The following is a 19486-nucleotide window of genomic DNA, read 5'->3' as shown; positions in this document are numbered from 1 at the left end:
ATAATCTCCATTTAGTTTTTCATTGTGGAAAGGCCATTGTGCCCATAGGACAGAATGAGGAGGCTGTGTAATATGTTTTACAGCTTATCTTGCCAAAGCCTTAAGATGGAGAGGTGAAGTTTAGTATGCCTGAACTCACAATGTAATAACATCGTTTTATGAAGGTAATTTTTGCATTGTGTGTTTAGAAGCCACTCTTTTAGAAGTGGCTGGGTTTTTGTGCTCTAACATTTCTGTGTGTCTCTGCATGGTTGTGGATTGACTGTCTCGATTTGAAAGTTATAGGATCTGGGGAATGTCTTGACCCGGGGAGAAGGTGAGACAGCAACAGGCTGACCTGCATCAGGAGTGCAGGGGGAGGTGAAGAGACCTGGGTGGCTGCCATAAAACAATGGTTCCATCTCCTGCTGAGTGATTGAGAATCCAGACCCCCACTAATCAAAGGAAGAAGGTGTTACTGTCAGGGAGGCACCCAGAACTGGTTTCAACCGGTGTCAGAGCCTCCCTGAACACAAAGACATCAAGACATTTAGGGATATAACTATGAGAGCTGAAACCCCTGAACTTGGGAGAAATGGATTGATCAAGTTTGAACAAGACTGAAGCTACTTCGTGGTCAAGAGGACCCTTTGCCAAGTAAGAAACAACTGAAGGGACTGAGGAATACTGTCCCTATTTGGCCTAGGTACCTACTTCAGCCAACCAGTGATTCCGGGTCTAACACTCTCTATCATAAGAATTTAAAAAATGCCCACAGAGCCCATATCACCTCACGACTTAACCAGGCAGGGAATTCTCTAAAGAATTATATCTAATTCTTAAATCTTTTACTATTCCGAGGGCCTGCACCAATGATATCCCCTCCTGTCTCAAGAACTTTGTGATGAGATCGCAATAATTTTGAGCACAAAATCAATTTGATTTACAATAAATTTACTGGAGCTTGGGATTCTCCCAGTTAAACAATAAGTCACACTGTACCTACTTCGGACAATGTCCATTTTTTTGGACAGTTTTACCCCGCTCACAGTAGACACAGATGAGGCAATGTTAAAAGCAGCCAAATCAGGGTCACCTACGGATTTAATTCCAGCGAGGATCTCCTACCTGCTACATAAACAATTGGCTCCCTCTATTTCCATGATACTCAATCTCTCTATGAGGGAGGGCCAACTTCCACTAGTAAGAAAAGCAGCACAGATAATCCCCATTCAAAAAAAGGTGAATGTCCCAGTAACGCATTTATCTAACTGCTGCCCTATCTCCCTCCTGCCCCTACTGAGTAAACTCAGGAAAACACATCAATAAATTACTCTCAGAATACAGCGATTCTTTTGGATGCCTTGATTCCTCACTGTCTGGCTTCAGATAAATATACAGTATGGAGTCAGCACTGATTGCTGTTACAGACAACATAAGATATTCCCTTGATAAAGACCAGGTAGTCTAGTTGGTGCTGCTGGATTTGTTGGCAGCCTTCAACACAGTATCTCACCTTAAAAGCACCAGAGACTTAATGAGATTGGGATCTGTGGACAAGCTTTTTCGAGCTTTTTATCCCATCGTTCACAGACCATTAAATTTGGCTTCACTCCAATTCCATATGCTGATGATACTCAGCTTCTGCTATCATTTTATAAGAATACTATGAACACTCAGGCTTGTTTCTCAGAAGGCATGACAGCAATTGCTTCTTGGATGAAGGCGAATGATGGGAAAACAGAGATCATGCTCTTCGGTGATATCCGTTTGCTCTGGTCTCCAGAGTGGGGGCCCCCCTGAGTTGGGTAATGCCCCCGCTCCTAAGACAGTGGTTAGGAACCTGCGCATCTGGTTAGACCAGACACTCACTATAAAAGATCAGGTGGTGGCCACCTCAGGTTCTTGTTTCCATATGCTGAGCCTTTTGCGCAGAGTTTGCCTTATTCTCCCTCTCTCTCTGTGAAAAAGGCTTGTTTAGGCACTAGTGATTAGTTGCCTGGACTATTGTACTGCCTTCCTGATTGCAGCCAGTGAGCCTTCTTTAAATAGATTCGAAGTGGTGCAGAATACTGCTGCCTGACTTCTTAAGAACTTACCAGCCAGAACGGCATCTGTCCCTCTCTTGCGACAACTTCATTGGCTGCCAATATGCAAGAGAGTTAAGTTCAAGATATGCTGCATTGTGCATAAAGGTGTGAATGGCAGAGGACCTGTTTACTTAATTGAAAAACTCATCCCCTATCAGCCAAATAGATCTCAGATCAGGAGAGAAATCCCTGCTTGTGATTCCCCATTTTAGAAAAGGTTGTAGAGATGGTAAAGCCTTCTTCTGTTTAGCCCCTACTACTGGAATCAATTCCGGATCCACCTTCGAAAATGCTCAGACTCTCTTCCATTCATGAAATCTCTTAAAACATAGCTTTTCTGAATCTATTCCCTCTGGTCTGTTCCAGCTGCTATGTTTCCCACAGCGTGGAGATACCCCTTCGGGGGTAATTCATGCGCTTTGTAAACCTAATTCATAAATAAATTGAGACTATTTAAAAGATATAGTGGAAAAATGAGTTGTTTTGAATCCACTATTGTGTGGGGGCCAAGTGAAAATTCCTTCAGTCGCATTTATCAATGCTACAAAGTGTCAAAAAGACCAAATAAGGCAAGTTCTAAAATTTCCTGCCACATCCCTGAGGTTCCCCTAATGATAAGCGGAAGCAAGGTTTTCTCATCTCAACCGAAGACCTCAACATGGCGATCAAGGTTTCTTAGTGGTTCACCTAAGAAGAACTTTTGATTTACTTGGCTAATTTAAACAAGCATTTGCAATGCAATAGGTCTCGCATTAGAAAAGTTTGAGCTATTGGCATTGTAAATGACAAATATTTTATTTATGTGTTGGTTTTGAAAATAGCGAAATTAATAGCTTTCAGCTAGATTCATCATAGTGCGGTTTTGCGAGTCCTTAATAGCGATTATTAAGGAATCCCTATTAAGGACTTGCAAAACGGGATTCATGTAGGATTCGCTAAATAAATTGCGACTCCTACACATTCCTTATTTGCGATTAGCAAATTGCTACTCGCAAATAAGGATGCGATTTCAAGGGTGCCAGGGGTGTCCAAAGGACACCCTGTAGCACCCTTGAAATGTAATCTACATTGGTGTTGCGCACACACATGTCCAAAGGACATGTGTGTGTGTAACATGCAACTTAGAAAAATGCATTTAAATGCATTTTTCTAAGTTTTCGCTATTTACCACGAGGTTTGACCTCACGGTAAATAGTGGCCCAAAATAGCGATTTCGCAATTTTTAAATGCTTCTTGAATTGCATTTAAGGAATCTCTAATTGAGATTCCTTAAATGCAATTATTCGCAAATATGCGATTTCTTAAAATGCGATTTTTGCATTTGGGATGATGAATCCCAAATGCAAAAATAGCGCTCGCAAAGGGCCAGATTCTCAGAATCTGGCCCTTTGCGAGCCGTTTTCAGCTTGATGAATCCGGCCGTTTGTCATTTACAATGCCAATAGTTTTAACTTTCGCAAATGTGACACCTATAGCATTTGTAATGCCATATGTGTTGAATTTACTTGACTTAGATGTAGTGATATTACAAATAACAATGGCTTTTAATTTTTTTTAATAATTAATACTTAAATAAAAGTTATTGTAATTTATAATGGCAAGAGCTTTAACTTTTGTACATAACTTTTGTGAAAATTTTGTTTGGTGTATTTTATTGTGACGAAAATCCAAGAACAGAAGTGAAATATTAACATCTTTTTGTGACATTTGTAATAAAGCTTGAAACATTGAGAGAACATATTTGAACCAGTTGTTGTTGAATGGTAGCACAGATTGATGCTGTGGTGGCGCTGAGTGATGTTGTGGTGGCGACAAGTGATGCTTTGGTGTTCAGTGATGCTGTGGTAGAGCATAGTGATGTTATGGTGCCCCTGAGTGATGTTGTGGTGCCCCTGATTGATTCTGTGGTGGTGCTGAGTGATGCTGTGGTGATGCGATAGATAGATAGAGTGAGTGCGAAAGATAGATAGAGTGAGGATGATAGATAGATAGATAGATAGATAGATAGAGTGAGGACGATAGATAGATAGATAGATAGATAGAGGACAATAGATAGAGTGAGGATGATAGATAGATAGATAGAAAGATAGATAGATAGATAGAGTGAGGACGATAGATAGATAGATAGATAGATAGATAGATAGATAGATAGATAGATAGATAGAGTGAGGACAATAGATAGATAGATAGATAGATAGATAGATAGAGTGAGGACGATAGATAGACAGATAGATAGATAGATAGATAGATAGATAGATAGATAGATAGATAGATAGATAGATAGATAGATAGAGTGAGGACGTGAAGAACCGGGTTTTAGAACCCAGCGGCGCCAGGGATAACGCCCGATGTCTTCGGATTCCCCTGCCTTGGCAAACAGAGACACGGGACACTTCTTGATGACGTCAAAGACCAAATTTATTGGCTGCAACCAGGAACAGAGGTCTACAAAGCACAACACGGGTGGTTCTCTAGAGACTGCACAAATTCATAGAGCGGAGCATCGTCTTTTATGCTAAAAATCACATTCCTGGCTAGCATCGATTACATACAAACTGACCAATCGTAGGGTGATATTGCAAACATATCGCATGACGACAATCCCACTTTCCGTTGTCCAGCCCACCAGAAATGACCAAGCAAAATCCAACATTCCTGTTCGATCAGGCCGGACGGACACATCATAAAAGACCTCAACCCAATCAATAATTAAGCCATAAAGGAAGGAATAGAAGCAGATGAGAATCAAGATAAGAGGGTGTGTGCATGTACCATAAACTCAGCAATGTCCTGCTCTTTGATCTCTATCTGACCAGCTGCTTAACAAGGAACTGGCTCAACGAGGTCAGCCTCGGGCAAGGGAGTCAGTTCGGTCAGGTCACTCAGGAGTCAGCTAAGGTGTACGTGTCCCAAAGAACTTAGAAAATAGCGTGTAAATAGGTAACATCAGAATTCACAGTTTGAGGGAGGGCTGTGATTGTGAGAGCAGTGACCCAGATAGATGCATAGCAGAGCTGTTCTAATCCAAGATAAGTTCACTTGCAGATTGTCTCATTCTCTCCTCTCTGCTCTCACAAAGGAACAAGCTGAATTTTAAATGGCATCTGCTGTCAAAATATAGTAATTCAGAGATTCTCAACCTATCTCGTTTTCCTCAAGCTTATTAATATTGCCAAACCATTTGGCTAAGGCTAAGGGATGGAAGAAAGATGAAGTGAAATGAAAGCTTTGGTGGGTGTATCAATTTGAGCATAGCTAATATTCTCAAAATGTACAACTTGCTACAATTACTATACCTATTTCCAGTGATTCCAGTAGTCACTCCCAAAGGAAACGACTCAGGTTGAAGCAAAATGGTATAATTCATTTGGGAAATGGGTGAATCCCCTGAAAAGATTCAACAATTCTTATTACCAAAATACTGAAGAAGGACTAGCCTGTGCAGTGCATTTATCAGGTAGCACAATATCATGTAATAGGAACTTTGACTTGCATGGAATCTGATAAACAGCGGGTCCACATAAACTTCACTGTAGCTGGGCATGCTTTATGTGATCTTTTATGGATGCCCAGGCCTAAACAATGTCACCAGAACAAGTCTAGAAACACAGCAGGAGTTGGTAACTATAAATCAAGTTACAACACACTCCTCACCACTAACACCAATTTACTTTAACATGGAATTCACACTGGAAATGCAACAAAAAATGTATCCAAGACTTGCTAAGTGGGAAGTGTAAGGTTAGTGGGAACATGTTGGAAGAGGCAAAATTAAGTCTATAACACTGCACAAGGAGTTGGAGTAACTCTAGCTAAAAAATCCAACAAGTTAGGTAATTTTCAAATATGCCACTGGTCCTGTATCCAGAGATTAGACAGAAAGCCACAAGAGATCTGATATCAATGCAGACATATATTAAGACCTGTACAGTGTCCACAGTCCTATTTCTCGACATATATAAATGGAGCATAAGGTGTGGGAGGAACTTTGAAAGGACATTTCGAGAGGGTAGAAATGTTTCCAATATCCAGAAAACATCTTCAAGGTGATTTTTCCATGGTATCCTAATCCGAAAAGGATAACGAAAATGTTCTCAAACCCTGCAGGCAATTAGTGGCGATGTCGGGATATTGAGGATAGTTGTATACATATCTAAATGCAAGTCCCACAATAAGTTTTTTTAAAAGGCAATCGTGAGTATGTTGAAAGATATCTATGTGTACCAAATTGAAGGCGAGTTAGACGTTATGATCTTGAGTTAAATGCCACAGTGATTCCAAATATTTTAAAATAGATTGGTGTTCTGTTGGCCCAGCTATGCGAAGATATTAATACTTATTGCACAAGGATGACAAAAAATGTTAGAACATTTCTGAATTGGTTCCTTAAACTATAAATATGATAGCCTTAAGAAGATGGCATACAATACAAATTTCCAGAGATTAAAGGTTTTTAATATATTTGCCCTACCCTTGAATTACTCTGCCAGTAAAGACATTGCCTTAATATGCCTGCAGAGTTAAAGGATTTGAATGTATATAATTTAAGAAAGATTGCCGCAGAGTGGTTGGTCCACAAACATGCATTAATTTATGTGTAGAAGGAAGTAAACTCTAACAGAGTGTCATAAATGCCTCAGTCCAAAAAGAATGAGTATGGTGAGAGATGGAAAAAAGATTTTAATAGTTTAATAGGGATTTCATTTTTTCTTATTCTCATGACATGGTAAGATTAATTGGAGCTAAGAATTTGGCATATATTATGCTATGTGTCAATATATATTTTCTATTCTGTAATCAATACAAAATATTTAAATAAAAGAAAGAGGTTTCCTAGAACTGTTCATTAAATGTTGTCATCTCTGAATGTTAACGTTTTATAGCAGAGGTCCGTAGACTTGACATAATGTGTGTGTGTGTGTTTGTTTGTATGTTTGTGTTTTATGATCATCTTCTCTTTTATATCTCGATTAACCATTTAGCTCTTTAAATGTGAGGCTTGCAAAATCTACTGATTTCCCTGCCATTGAAGCACTTGTCAAAGCTCTGGATCTCCATGAAAGCATGCTGAATTCAGTTACGATCTACAACAATGCTCGCAGAGATCCAGTAAGTACAAAAACCGTTTACAACAATTGTACTGATTGTTTTTTATCAATCATGCTAGCCTCTTTACTCGAGAGAGGCCACATCAATAAGCAGACCAGGTCGGTTTCTGTTGAACTCCTTGAAATTATTTCCAAAACAACCAGACACCATTGCAATTATTGATTTTATTTCCTTTAGAGTACAGATTACACCGTTTATTTCTAGAGCCTGTATGGTTCTTCTGTTGCTTTCTCACAATGTCTTGGGAATTTAACATTTCAGCTCTTTTCCTCTTTTTAACATGATTTAACTAATAGCATCTATTTAATGCTGAATGTTTGGTAAACACTGGTATGTGCCCACTGTTTATTTGAATTGTTTTATAATGTCTTTTTCCAGTATAGTTTTTATCTTTCTGTTGTAATGTTGTCAGACACAGGTGTTTTCCAATGCAGTGCTTTCTGTAAGATGAACATAGTATTTGTTGTTGGATACACTATTGTTTCCACCATCTACTATCACAACCTCGGATAATGTAGAGTAAGCATTGTTAAATAATCGATTCCACAATTTTCAGAGACAAGCCCACTATCAGTGCTGTGCTAAAATAGCTCAAAATATACTTATAGAGCACACCAACATCATTTAATTTCTTGGCATTATATGGTAAAGTGATACCACAAATGAATACATTAAGGAAACATGTTTTAGGACGTTTTTAGAATTTGAGGTAATCGGATGGTGGCTAATACACAGTACCTTGAAATGCAACTGCTGTCGATATGGAGCTATTGCACAGTCTTGAGATGGTGGGAGACTGGATTAGAAATCTCCCATCAACACACAGGAGGAATAATTTTTAACTGATTGAAGCTGGACGTTAGACTTCCCAAAGAATCCACAATTGTAATGATAGGGTGAGAAACAATCCCCATGCGTGAGCTAAGGAAGTCTTTTACTAAATATCCTTATGTTGAAAAAAGAGGAGAAATATACAAGTTACTCCATAACAACAATTGAAAACTGTATCATTTTGGATACTCCTAGTCTAACCCCTTTGAATGAGGTAGGAAAGGCTTTCATTTTGTAAAGCCACTAAGGGGAAATCTTGAGATCATTAGTGCCACTTACCTTTATAAGTTCTTTTTTTAGGTTTATTATTTAATCACCTTAACACCCAACTCACACAAACTAATGGATACACATAGTACAGACATTGAAGTGAAGAAACATTTACATTCCTGCGGCTACCACAACAGATGACCATCCCCACCTACCACACCCAGTATCACACCACCTAGAGAGTCTGCTGACACTGAGCTTATCACTATGCTCATTACATGCTAAAAACTGCCCCAGATAAGGAAAAGTAATCCAAACCTGGAATGACCGTGACGTGGAATGTCGTGTCAGAACTGACATCAGCATGCAGGGGTGGCGTCTAAATAGACAACACAATGTCATCCCGGCAATACACAAACTTTTTGTTCTCAAGTCTTTTGAAGAGGCAAAAGTTGACAAGGCATGCTTGCACTGCTGGGCTCGAGTTCAGGGTATTTAGTACAATAGTTAAAAGAAAGTGAAGGTTGGCAGGAGCATAGTAGGTTCAACCCCTTTTTTCAGGCAATGGCGGGTCTGGCTATCGAGTTTTTGGTAGGGGTGGGAGGAATTTGTGTGATAACAAGTGTCCACGAACATGCAAAAGTTCTGCAAACCCACGGAATTGCTTGTTTCGCCTGTTTGCAATGCTTTTTTTCCTGTTCGCGAACACTGTTTGCATGCTCGGGGAGAAATGTCTTCCGAACACGTATTTTGAGAGCCCGAACAAGCAAAAAATTCCACGAAGCCACGGATCGCGGAATTTCTGGCAATTCTGCGTTCTCCGCGGAACGTGAAATTATGCAAATTCCACAAGCAGAAAGGAATTTACCACCCAGGCCTAGTTTTTGGTTGAGTTGCAGGAACCATTGCAATTGATCACTTCACCTTCTTTCCAAATAAAAGTTGGGAGAGGGGCAGGTTATTTTCACTCAGATGTATAATCACAAGTGGTGCCAGTGTTCTAAAAATCATTCAGCAGTTCAACATATAATTCTGTGAGTCCTGTGTACTGCATATACGATCAAACACATACAGTTTTCTTAAGAAGAGTAGGTTTTGATTGATCATGATATACTCAATTTAGAGGTCAAAGGAGCCATAAAGATATCCTTTTTGTGTCTAAGTTCTTAATTTTTGATTTTTTAATGAAAGTAGAGGAGCCACTGTGACTTTGTCTGATAAACCTCGGGGATCACAATTCCAGTTTTGCGTACATACACTTTAAGATGGAGATCCTCAGATATATTGGAAAATGATTGGCTAGCCAGACTGTATTTCTGGGACATGTATCTGATAGTCCCCTAACAAATTACATCCTAAGTTCCTTGAATTTGGCTGGAGAGGACAGATATGGGAGTTCAAGGTATTCCCATTTATCCTGCTATCCACACCGGTATTATGAAGAGCCTGTGTGAGGGCTTAGGGAATCAAACATATTATTTATTTAGAAGATATAATTTGTACGGCCCCAGAATGGAGGTGTTAGGTTCTCAAGTTCACTTAGCTTTGGACCATTTTGAATGTCTGGGCTTTTTGGGCATTTGGGAGAAAACTGCCTGACAACCAGAGAGAACATGGCGATCTTGGAATTGTGGTGGTTTCAATTTCAGAAACTCACCTTCTTTAAGTTACCAAGGTGGCTTTGATTAAGACCAAAGTGCAGTGCGTGCTTGTCAGGAGTTGGAGGGAAAGACATTGAGAGTCAGGACAGAAATAATGTTCTCAAGTATGCCTTTTGCCTTAATTCAGAATGTTAAAGAAGTACAGATAATATGTCCTTTCTCCTACAGACAATGTGGCAGAATTGTACATGAAGAAGTAATATGTAGTCACATTTGACTCTTCCATTGGCCATATTGGTTTTGAAATGAGACATCCTATAGTATTATTCAAAAACACTTTCAGGAGGTTCCTCAGCTAGAGCGAATGCTTTCCAGCTCTATATGATTGCTGCAATAGGACATCGTGAAAGACACTCTCAATTTCATAACAGTAGAGTAGAGACATTGTAAATAGTTTCTGCTGTGCTGTGAATTTGAGAAATTTACAGAAATGTTTATGAACTTGGTGGCTTCATTTTGGTCTGAAGGTAAGAGATGTAACTGATCTTCTCTGAACATTTTCTTTTTCAATTAAGTACTACTTTATGGCACATTAAGATATCATGTGGTGACTTATTGAATTTTCTTTTCTCCGAGAATAAATTCTTTGATATTTATTACAATCTTTAGTGGAAGACTTTTGAGAGACTTGAGATATTTAAGTCTCACCTAATTTTCCTATAATATTTAGAAATATTAGTGACTGAAGTCAAAGTAGGTGTAGTGGTAAAGTGACCAATATATCAATCAGGGGTTTGTTGAAGCACGACTACTCACCCTTAAAGGTCTCAAGGTGCTAGGGGTGGGGGGGTGCAGGTTCCATTCCATCAAGGAGGGGGTCTGTCGAAGAACCAGGTCTTGAGGTTTCTTGCGAAGATGGGGAGCGATGTTTGTCTGAGGTGGAGTGGAAGGGCGTTCGATGCTTTGGCCGCGAGGAAAGAGAAGGAGCGGGCTCCCGATCTGGTGCGGGGGACCACGGCGTTGGAGAGCTGGACTGATGCGAGGAATTTGAGTCAGTTGTTCAGGTAAGCTGGTCTGGTGTCATGAAGGGCCTTGTGTGCGTGGGTGAGTATCTTGAAAGTGATTCTCGCCTCGACGGGAAGCCAGTGGAGTGTGTGCAGGTGCTGGGAGATGTGGCACTGTTTTGGCAGGTTGAGGACTAGTCTTGCAGCGGTGTTCTGGATGTTCTGTAGCCTGTGGGTGAGGTTTTTGTTTATTTTGGCATAGAGTGCGTTGCCGTAGTAGAGTCTGCTGGTGAACAGCGCATGAGTGACGGTCTTTCAGTGTTTGAGGGGAATCCATTTGAAGGTCTTATGAAGGGGACGGAGGGTGTGGAAGCAGGAAGACGAGACAGAGCTGATTTGGTGGTCCATTTTGAGCTCGGAGTCCATGATGTTTCCCAGGTTGTGTGCGTGGTCCGTGGGGGCTGGCGGGTTTCCGAGGGCAGGGGCCACCAGGTGTCGCTCTAGGCGTGGGCGTTTGAGCCCATGATGAGTACTTCTGTTTTGTTGGTGTTTAGTTATAGGCAGCTGTTTTTCATCTATTTGGCGACGGCTTCCATGCCTTCTCGAAAGATGTGTTGGGCTCGTTGGATAGGGAGAGGATGAGTTGGGTGTCGTCTGCTTATGACACGATGTTGAGTCCATAGGTTCTGACGATGGGAGCGAGTGGAGCCATGTAGACGTTGACAAGGGTTGGGCTGAGGGAAGAGCCATGGGGGACTCCAAAGGTGGTAGGCATAGGGTCCAAGAGGAAAGGGGAGTCTGACCCACTGCGTCTTGCCGGAGACGAAGGAGCGGATCCAGTCAAGGGCCTTGTCCTTGATTCCTGCGTCGTAGAGACTGCGTATTAGGGTGCGGTGGGAGACTGTGTTGAATGCTGCTGAGAGGCCGAGGAGGATGAGGGCTACTGTCTCTCCTTTGTCCAGTAGGGTGCGGATGTCATCTGTTGTGGTGAGGAGGGCGGTTTCTGTGCTGTGTTTTTTTCTGAAGTTGGACTGGGAGGAGTCAAGGATGTTGTGTTCTTCAATGAATGTGGCGAGCTGGCTTTCTCGATGATTTTCAATGAGAACAGGAGCAGGGAGATGGGTCTGTAGTTTTTGAGGTTGATGGCGTCTGCTGAGGGTTTCTTCAGGTGAGGGTTGACCTTGGCGTGTTTCCAGTCGTCAAAGAACGAGGCGGTTTCCAGGGAGTGGTTGATGGTGTGATGGAGCATGGGTGCGATGGTGTCGGAGGCTCTGTTGAAGATGTGGTGGGGGCAGGGGTCCGTGGGGGCCCCTGAGTGGATTGACTTCATTGTCTTCAGTGGTGAGGGCTGTCCAGTTATCAATCGCTGGTTTCTGGGCATCGCGGGTGGTTGGTGAGGGTTAACAATATATACAAGTGATTAAAAGACTGACGATCTAAGTATTCCATGTTCTGTGTTTTCTTTGGCTATGCATATGTTTGTAATTCAGGAAATGAGCTAAGACCCAGATTGGACATGTCGGGTGTTAGGCAGATCTTTCTTGATAGTATTGGTTGAACTTAGCATTACAACATTTGAGTAATTCTCCTTCTGTTTTTTCCATGTATGTCCTGAAATGTGTACTCCAGCTGGGTTTTTTACTTCTTGTTTCCCTTTTCCCAGAGAGTCAACTCGCTCTTTCCCTATCTTGCATGAGTTAGAGGTGAAGTAGGTGTGAGTAGCTTTGGTGTCCATAATCTCTCGGCTATGGAATTCAGGTACACCTTTGATAATTCTGGGAGTCTAGAGAGTCTCTCTAAGGATTCTGCCCAGAATTCTAGGGTCTCTTACCTCTTTCATACCGGGCCTGCTCCTTTACAGAACCTTGCTGAGATCGAGATCAATATTTATGAGGAAGGGTCTCACAAACACAAAAAGATATCCTTGTCTGAGGAAGCCAGTATCAAGTTTCAGTGGTGGCAGGAACACAAGGAGGCATAGCTTAGTAAAGGACATTTCACAGCTGCACCAAAAATGTGGCTAAATTGGACTGTAGCAAGAAATGTCGGGGTGCACAAAAAGGCTGTGTGACTAACGAAGGAAAAAGTGTTCAGGAGCTTGCACCTGCACATCAACTATTTTGAACTCCTGGTGGATTCCTTAGCAGACTAGTATCTATCAAGAGACATATGGAGGTGAGTGGTATACATATGTTGATTTTTTGTCCTAATGAGCAATAAAGGGGCAGCTTAGTGCATAATTAATGTGTACACATCTGTCATTTTGGTGGCAGGTGCTCAGTGGTTGGGCCCTTCTTGGTAATCATCCTTGTGACTGTAAGCTTTTGAAGGTAATACGACTGATTAGGCTCCCATAGTCTGCATACTCCCAGTTGTGAGATGTCAACAAGGTCCTTTTAGTGCTTAAGATTTGGCCAGATAATAAGATGTTAACCAGAAAGGAGTTGTGATCCCTGTTTAGTATGATATCTTGTAGGGGAATTTCAACATTCATTGTATTTGGTTGAAAAAGGATATATGCTCTGAGAAAATAACATTAATCGTTTCAAGGAAAATAACTCCTCACACCCTGCTTACTTCTTATCCTTCTTTCCCTGGAACACTAAAGTAAGTGTAGGGTGTTTCGTAAATGAGTATGAGTGGGGAATGTGGGCCAGCTGAGTTTTGAGACAGCCACTATACTTGTAGGCTCTTATGAGGGCTCCCTTTTTGCCTGCTCAGCCCTCTCAAACAATGTGCAGAGCCCTTGAATTTCTAGAGTAAGTAGAAGTGTCGGACCCTCCCATGATTTACCTTTTCTTCTTCTGCTTGGTTCCCAGACGCCTTATCTTGTTGACGTACTGCAGATCCCTCTTGCTGTTTGAAGGTTTTTATGATAGCACCACCTGCTCTGAGCTTTTGCAGGCTAGGGTTATGGTAACGGGGTGATGGCGCAGGTCAAGGGAGCTAAGTCAGCTCCTGAAGTTCTCCAATAGGGATGGACACTCAGTGCAAGTTGTAGTCCCTGGAATGAAGCGCGACATGGACTGGACCTATCACCAGGAAGCATGTATCTTTATGAGTGTGTTACATGATGGCACAGCAGAGTTGTGGCTAATATCGAGATAATGGCCTGAATGTGTTTTGGCTCTCATTTTGCACCCACGCCCTGCTGAGAAGAGTGCAGAACCATAGCCAAAGGTAGGTGTGCTGGAGGTCTTGTCATCATGGTGGCCTGAGTTATCTCCCATTCAGACCCATTACACTGAGAAATTATTCATAATGCGGAAGACCAAGGGAAGAGCAAACATGACAAGCCTTTTTCACTCCTAAGTCATCCGGCTGGTCTCAGAGTTAGGAGATGATGCAGGAACATCAGGATCAGATTTGTATAGAGGAACATTGCAACTTGTGAGTGGTAAAAGACTTACAAGCCAACGTAAATAGTGTAAATCCTATCAATATAGAGCAAACTGAAGAGTTTTTAAGCACAACTGAAGGAAACAAAAACTCAGGCGGTAGCAAGACAAGTGCAAATTACCCCTCACAACTGTCTGGTTTGAAACGGGGTCATGATCAGCTGCAAGAGTTTGAAACTTGAGCTATCACTTTATATTTCAAACCGGAGTTGAAGGCATAACATTTAGACGATGATTGACGGCTATGAATCTCTTCATCCTGGATATAGCAACTTTCTTGGAGGGGGATATTCCGTAGGAGGTGGTGTTCGACATCTTGAAGTCTTAGGTGTTGGAAAACTATGCAATTGACATGGTAAGTAATAACTGACCAAGGTGACAGTAATTCCAAGGAGAGGCTCAGACAGTTGAAAAGCGAGGGGGCACTTCCGGTTCCAATGAAAACTGCGTATGACAGGTCAGTGGTGCTGAGGGTTATGGTTAAGAAGAAACAAGACATGTGTGTCCTTTTGCAGAAATAAAATCCTGCTCTTCCCAGAACTTTCTCAATCGATGAGACTGCATCTTCGCCAGATTTGGTGTAATCTTTTGAGGTTGAGCTTTGAGAGCTCCGTTCGATACCTAGTAGGGCTGCAGGGGAATGCATGCATTGAAGGTCATTTCATTCTATAATCCGAGGCTTTCAAGCCTGTCTTGTAGGCATGCCTAAAGGAGCTGGGACGACAATGTTGTCAAGCAAACTTTGACAGTGCACTTAGTTTTTACCTTCTTCTGCCCATTCTTAAGTGCCATAAGTGCCTGATACCTGGAATGTCTAACCACCCATCCACCACCGGGGCTTCAGCTGGCCAAAATCCTCCAGGTAGCGACCCCGGCTTTCCTGACACTTTCCTTTTTATTCCACAGCTCTATTGGCAGAAGCGCACCAGCTCTAAGAAATAGCGCTGTGCCTCAGTGTGTCTGATTGGACCAGCTCTGGAAAAAGACATTTTGTTTCTATAGTCGCTAATATTTGAAGATCTGAGAGCTCAATAAGTTCTGTCAAAATATGATGTTTTTTAAAAATTTACTATTTATGTAATACACACATTCTTGTAAGCTATTTTTTTTGAGTCAATGTAATGTGTGTTACTGCAAACTCTTGAGTCTGCATGAATGTTGTAACAAGCGCTCTATAATATACAATTGTTTTGATTGATATGCTTGTAATTATGTGAGTGATATTTTGGCATTACCAAAAAGGCTAATCGTTTTAAACGCTTTTATGGGAGAATTGTGGCAATTTTAAGTACAGGAAACACACATATGCTTCTTCTTTCCAGGACGGCACTCCTATTCAGGCATTTGTAGCAGAGATCGTTGATCAGATTGTTGGACTATCCATCATCAGAAATGAAGAGGTAGGATTTCTAATATCAGTAATACTTTTAATATTATTATCTACACTATTTCCACTATTGACAAAGCCTGATGCTTCTACAGGTTTTTACCCATGCTCATTAAATCTCTTTATTTGCAGCGACCTAATATATTATTGGTGCTAGTTAATATTGCATATTAGTGTACCCCCCAACTAGATATTGATATTTATAGATATAGATATTGAAGTTGGTTTCGGGATCATACCGAGGCATATGCTAAAAGGGTTACAATCATTTAATAAGACTACAAGGAATAGGGGTTGTGGCTATGGAGCCCGTGGTGTTAATGTTCTATGGAGCTCTATACTATGTCCATATAGGATTTTTTATTACAATACAAAGAGCAGGTGGCTTGCCTTCTAAATGAGTTTTCAAACGACAGCTTATCGGGTGCAAAGAATAGTCCGGAGAGGTGCTCGAACCCCCTGTGCTTGGCAAATTACACTGCTACTGGTGCTGACGCCCATGGGGTGGCAGCGGAGTGGAAGTGAGAGGCTGGCAACCATGAATGAACCTGGAGCCATGGAAAAAGAGCCTGAAGGTGGGTGAGATGCACACCCTTGCTGTAGGCCATGGGTCGTGCAAGCCCTGGTGCCAGGATCTCCCACCTGGGCAGAGGCGGTTGAGAGCACTCATACTGCCCCTTTTGTTTGGGATTCTGGGGTATTGGCTTGGTTCCTCTATGTTTTATGGCTAAGGAGCAACCCGTGCCGGTGTTTGGAACATCTTACTCACTTACACAGAACCGCTTGATGAAAAAGCTGAAAATAGACAAGCCATGAAAAGGTGATTACTGAAGGACAATGCCTACACCTATTTGAGGGGGTTTGAAAAAATGCTCCATGTGAGCGATTTTTTCAGTCACAGACCCAGAGTTTTAAGGGTGTGAATAATGAAGCTTATATCTGAAAGAGACATATAGCCACAAATTCCTTATCTTTGAATTTCTCAGGTGTCAGACTGGATCAGGAAGATTTTTCTTCGAGCAATACCCCTGTGTGCCCGTAGGTGGTATCGGCCGGCTCCGTGTGGCGTCGCCTGCACCTGAATTGATGTGTGTGTCACCTGTATAGGTTCCACGTCTGTGCTGACATCATTTCTTTCTTTCCGCAGCAGTTAGCGCTGATTCGGAGAAAGAGCCACCCCTCGGTTGCTTTTTGCCAGAAATTTCCCGATGTTTTGTTGAATTCTTTTTTGAGGAACAGATGTGTTCGAGGAAGACAGGTTTTAAACCATGTGGCGTCTGTCATTGCGCCATGTCAGTTACAGATCCAGATCTAATATGTCTGTGGTGTCTTGAGCATGACCACGACTCCAAGTCATGCTCGGCCTGCCTGGCCATGACACTGAAGGCTTTGAGGGAGCGATCCCATGAAGCTGCTAACTGACTGGCAGGCTACGCCATGTCACGCAAATCCTAAGTGGTCTCTGTCGAGAGGCAGGTTGTAGAACCATTCCAGGAGCCCCAAGTCTTCTTCCTCCCATTCCCGGTCAACAGGATATTTGGGGAAGAAGCATAAGAAACATGGTTCCTCGGAATTTGTGCCTGGGCCGGCTTAGCGCCTCCCATTTTTTCCAGGAGCCAGAGCAACCCCGCTCAAATGAAAGAATTTTACATGGCCATTCGCTGTGTATTTGAGTTGACTGACCCCTCTGGCACACCTGCGGGCCCTATGGGCTGAAGGGGGCCTAATTGTGTTCTGTTGCCTCGACTCTGACGGGCCTCCATAGCTCCGATAACTGATTCGGACCAGTGCCAGTCATGCAACAGTGACTTCCCCCGACAAAGGCCCGATGCCCCATAAACATTCACAAATCTGACACAGAGCTGGAACTGCGTCACTTGACACCCATTCCACCCCCAACAGGACCCATGGGTCCTAGGTTGGCGCCTGAGACCTAAATTGTATGGCTAGACTTCGGGGATGAATGGGAGGGGTCACTGGACCTTTTAGAATACCTGTTGAAAGGTCAGGAAATAGACTGGTCTGAGGAACTCTGGAATGCCAGTGGTCTAGACACATTTCAAGACACTGGTATGGATGTATGACGTTACAACGCATGCTTTTACCACGCATGCCGTTACAACGCAGTTTTAAAGACGCATACCATTGCAACGCATAGCGCTTTGGGGTGCTGGAGAGTGAATAGCTTAATTTACTATTCCAACTCCAGTCCCCGTGGATAGTTGGGAAGGTGTTGGATAGTAAATGAAATCTATTCCCTATCCTAGAGCGCCCCCCAGCGCAATGCGTTGTAATGGTTTGCGTTGTAATGGTTGCGTCGTAATGGTAGTGCGTTGTAACAGTTTCGTTGTAAAGGCTGTTCACCCACTGGTATACTTTTGCCCCAACTGTAGCTACGGAGGAGGGAGCATCTTATTCTATGGTGGTGAAGAGCGCTGCTGAGGTCCTGGATCTTGAGTTGCCCTCGACGGCAGTCAAGACTGACATTTTGACCGAAGTGCTGCAACCGGGAGCTTCCTCTTCTGAACCCTTGCTCCCTTTTAATGAAGCAATGACCGATATCCTAATTGGAGTGTGGTCCAAGCCCAGTACAGAGGATCCTGTAAACAGGATAGTTGCCCGCAGCCACTGCCCCGCACATGGGGACTCAAGTTTCCATAATCAACACCCCACTCCTTAGAGCTTGGTAGTTCAAGCCCCTATGTCCCATGGCTCATTCTCTGCCACACTCCTGGATAGGGAATTCAAGAGGCTGGACAGCTTGTGGATGAACATGTCTTCTTCTACCAGCCTTGCATTGTGGTTGGTAAACACTGCATGCTTATTGGACCACTACGTTTGCACTCTGTGGGACGTGGTAGTGCAAGTGCTGCCACAGGTCCCGGAGGAGGCTCGGGCTCTCCCAAGCATTAAAAGATGGGAGAGATGCAGCAAAGTTTACCATTAGATGTGGTTTGGCTATGACCGATTTGCTGGGCAGAGCGGTTCCAAGTACGGTGGTGCCTCAGCGCCATACCTGGCTGAGAACATCTGGCTTTTCAGGGGGATGTCCAGGCTTCTCTCATGGAGATGCTGTTTAATGGCAACCATCTCTTATGAGACAAGGCAGACTCAGCACTGGAGTGCTATAAGGACTCACGGGCTATGGCTCAGTCCTTGGGCTCTCAGTTCACCCTCCACTGTTAACCCCATGCTGCTTATCACCCCTTTCGTGGCTACAGAAGGTGTTTTCAACAGTTCCAACCCTCCGCCAGCCACCGCCCCATACAAGCTTTCCAGACTGTGGGGTGGCAAGGTCGCTGTTCATACCGACTCATGCGTCAGGTGGCCAGAGATTTCTACAACCACCGCTCCTCCAGCAGTCCTCCCCCTCTAATCCCTCCTAATCATGCCCTACCGGCATCCAGTTGGTGGCAGAATAAGGCATCGCCTCCACCACTGGCAGTCCATAACATTGGACAGGTGGGTTTTACAGATTATTCAAAGGAGATACTCCCTTCCCTTCAAATCCCCCCCTCCTCCTTGGCCACCATCTCACGATCGGCTGACGGAGGATCATTTGTCTTTGCTCCGCGAGGAAGTCACGGCTCTCATGGCCAAGGGACCCATAAATAGGGTTCCAGTGTCAGGAATAGGCAGTGATTGATATTCCCACTACTTTCTTATTCTCATAAAGATCAAGGGGATCCACCCTATCTTAGACCTGAGAACCCTCAACCTCTTCCTCAAGAAGGAGAAGTTGATGATCTCACTTTGGGTCAGGTATTGTTTGCCCTGGACCCAGGAGACTGGATTGTAGCGTTGGACTTGCAGGACACCTCATATTCCGTCCTGCCAAACATAGGCATTACCTGCAGTTTTCAGTTGGTCGTGAGCA

The 19486-nt window shown here is 42.9% G+C and overlaps 1 protein-coding gene across 3 annotated transcripts in view; it reads left to right on the top strand.

Moving 5' to 3' along the window:
• CFAP61 (cilia and flagella associated protein 61) overlaps nucleotides 1-19486 on the top strand; it is a 1856219-nt gene that overhangs the window by 572142 nt on the left and 1264591 nt on the right. For all 3 annotated transcript variants that reach the window (XM_086927518.1, XM_086927517.1, XM_086927519.1), the window contains 2 exons: nucleotides 7052-7178; nucleotides 15545-15622. In XM_086927518.1, coding sequence (XP_086783644.1) covers nucleotides 7052-7178; nucleotides 15545-15622 — 205 coding nt within the window. The remainder of the gene's footprint in view (nucleotides 1-7051; nucleotides 7179-15544; nucleotides 15623-19486) is intronic.

Source organism: Lissotriton vulgaris, chromosome 6, assembly GCF_964263255.1.
Source record: "Lissotriton vulgaris chromosome 6, aLisVul1.2, whole genome shotgun sequence".
NCBI classification, from domain to species: domain Eukaryota; kingdom Metazoa; phylum Chordata; class Amphibia; order Caudata; family Salamandridae; genus Lissotriton; species Lissotriton vulgaris.
The sequence above is the reverse complement of the archived record's forward strand: the minus strand, read 5'-3'. Positions and strand labels throughout refer to the sequence as shown.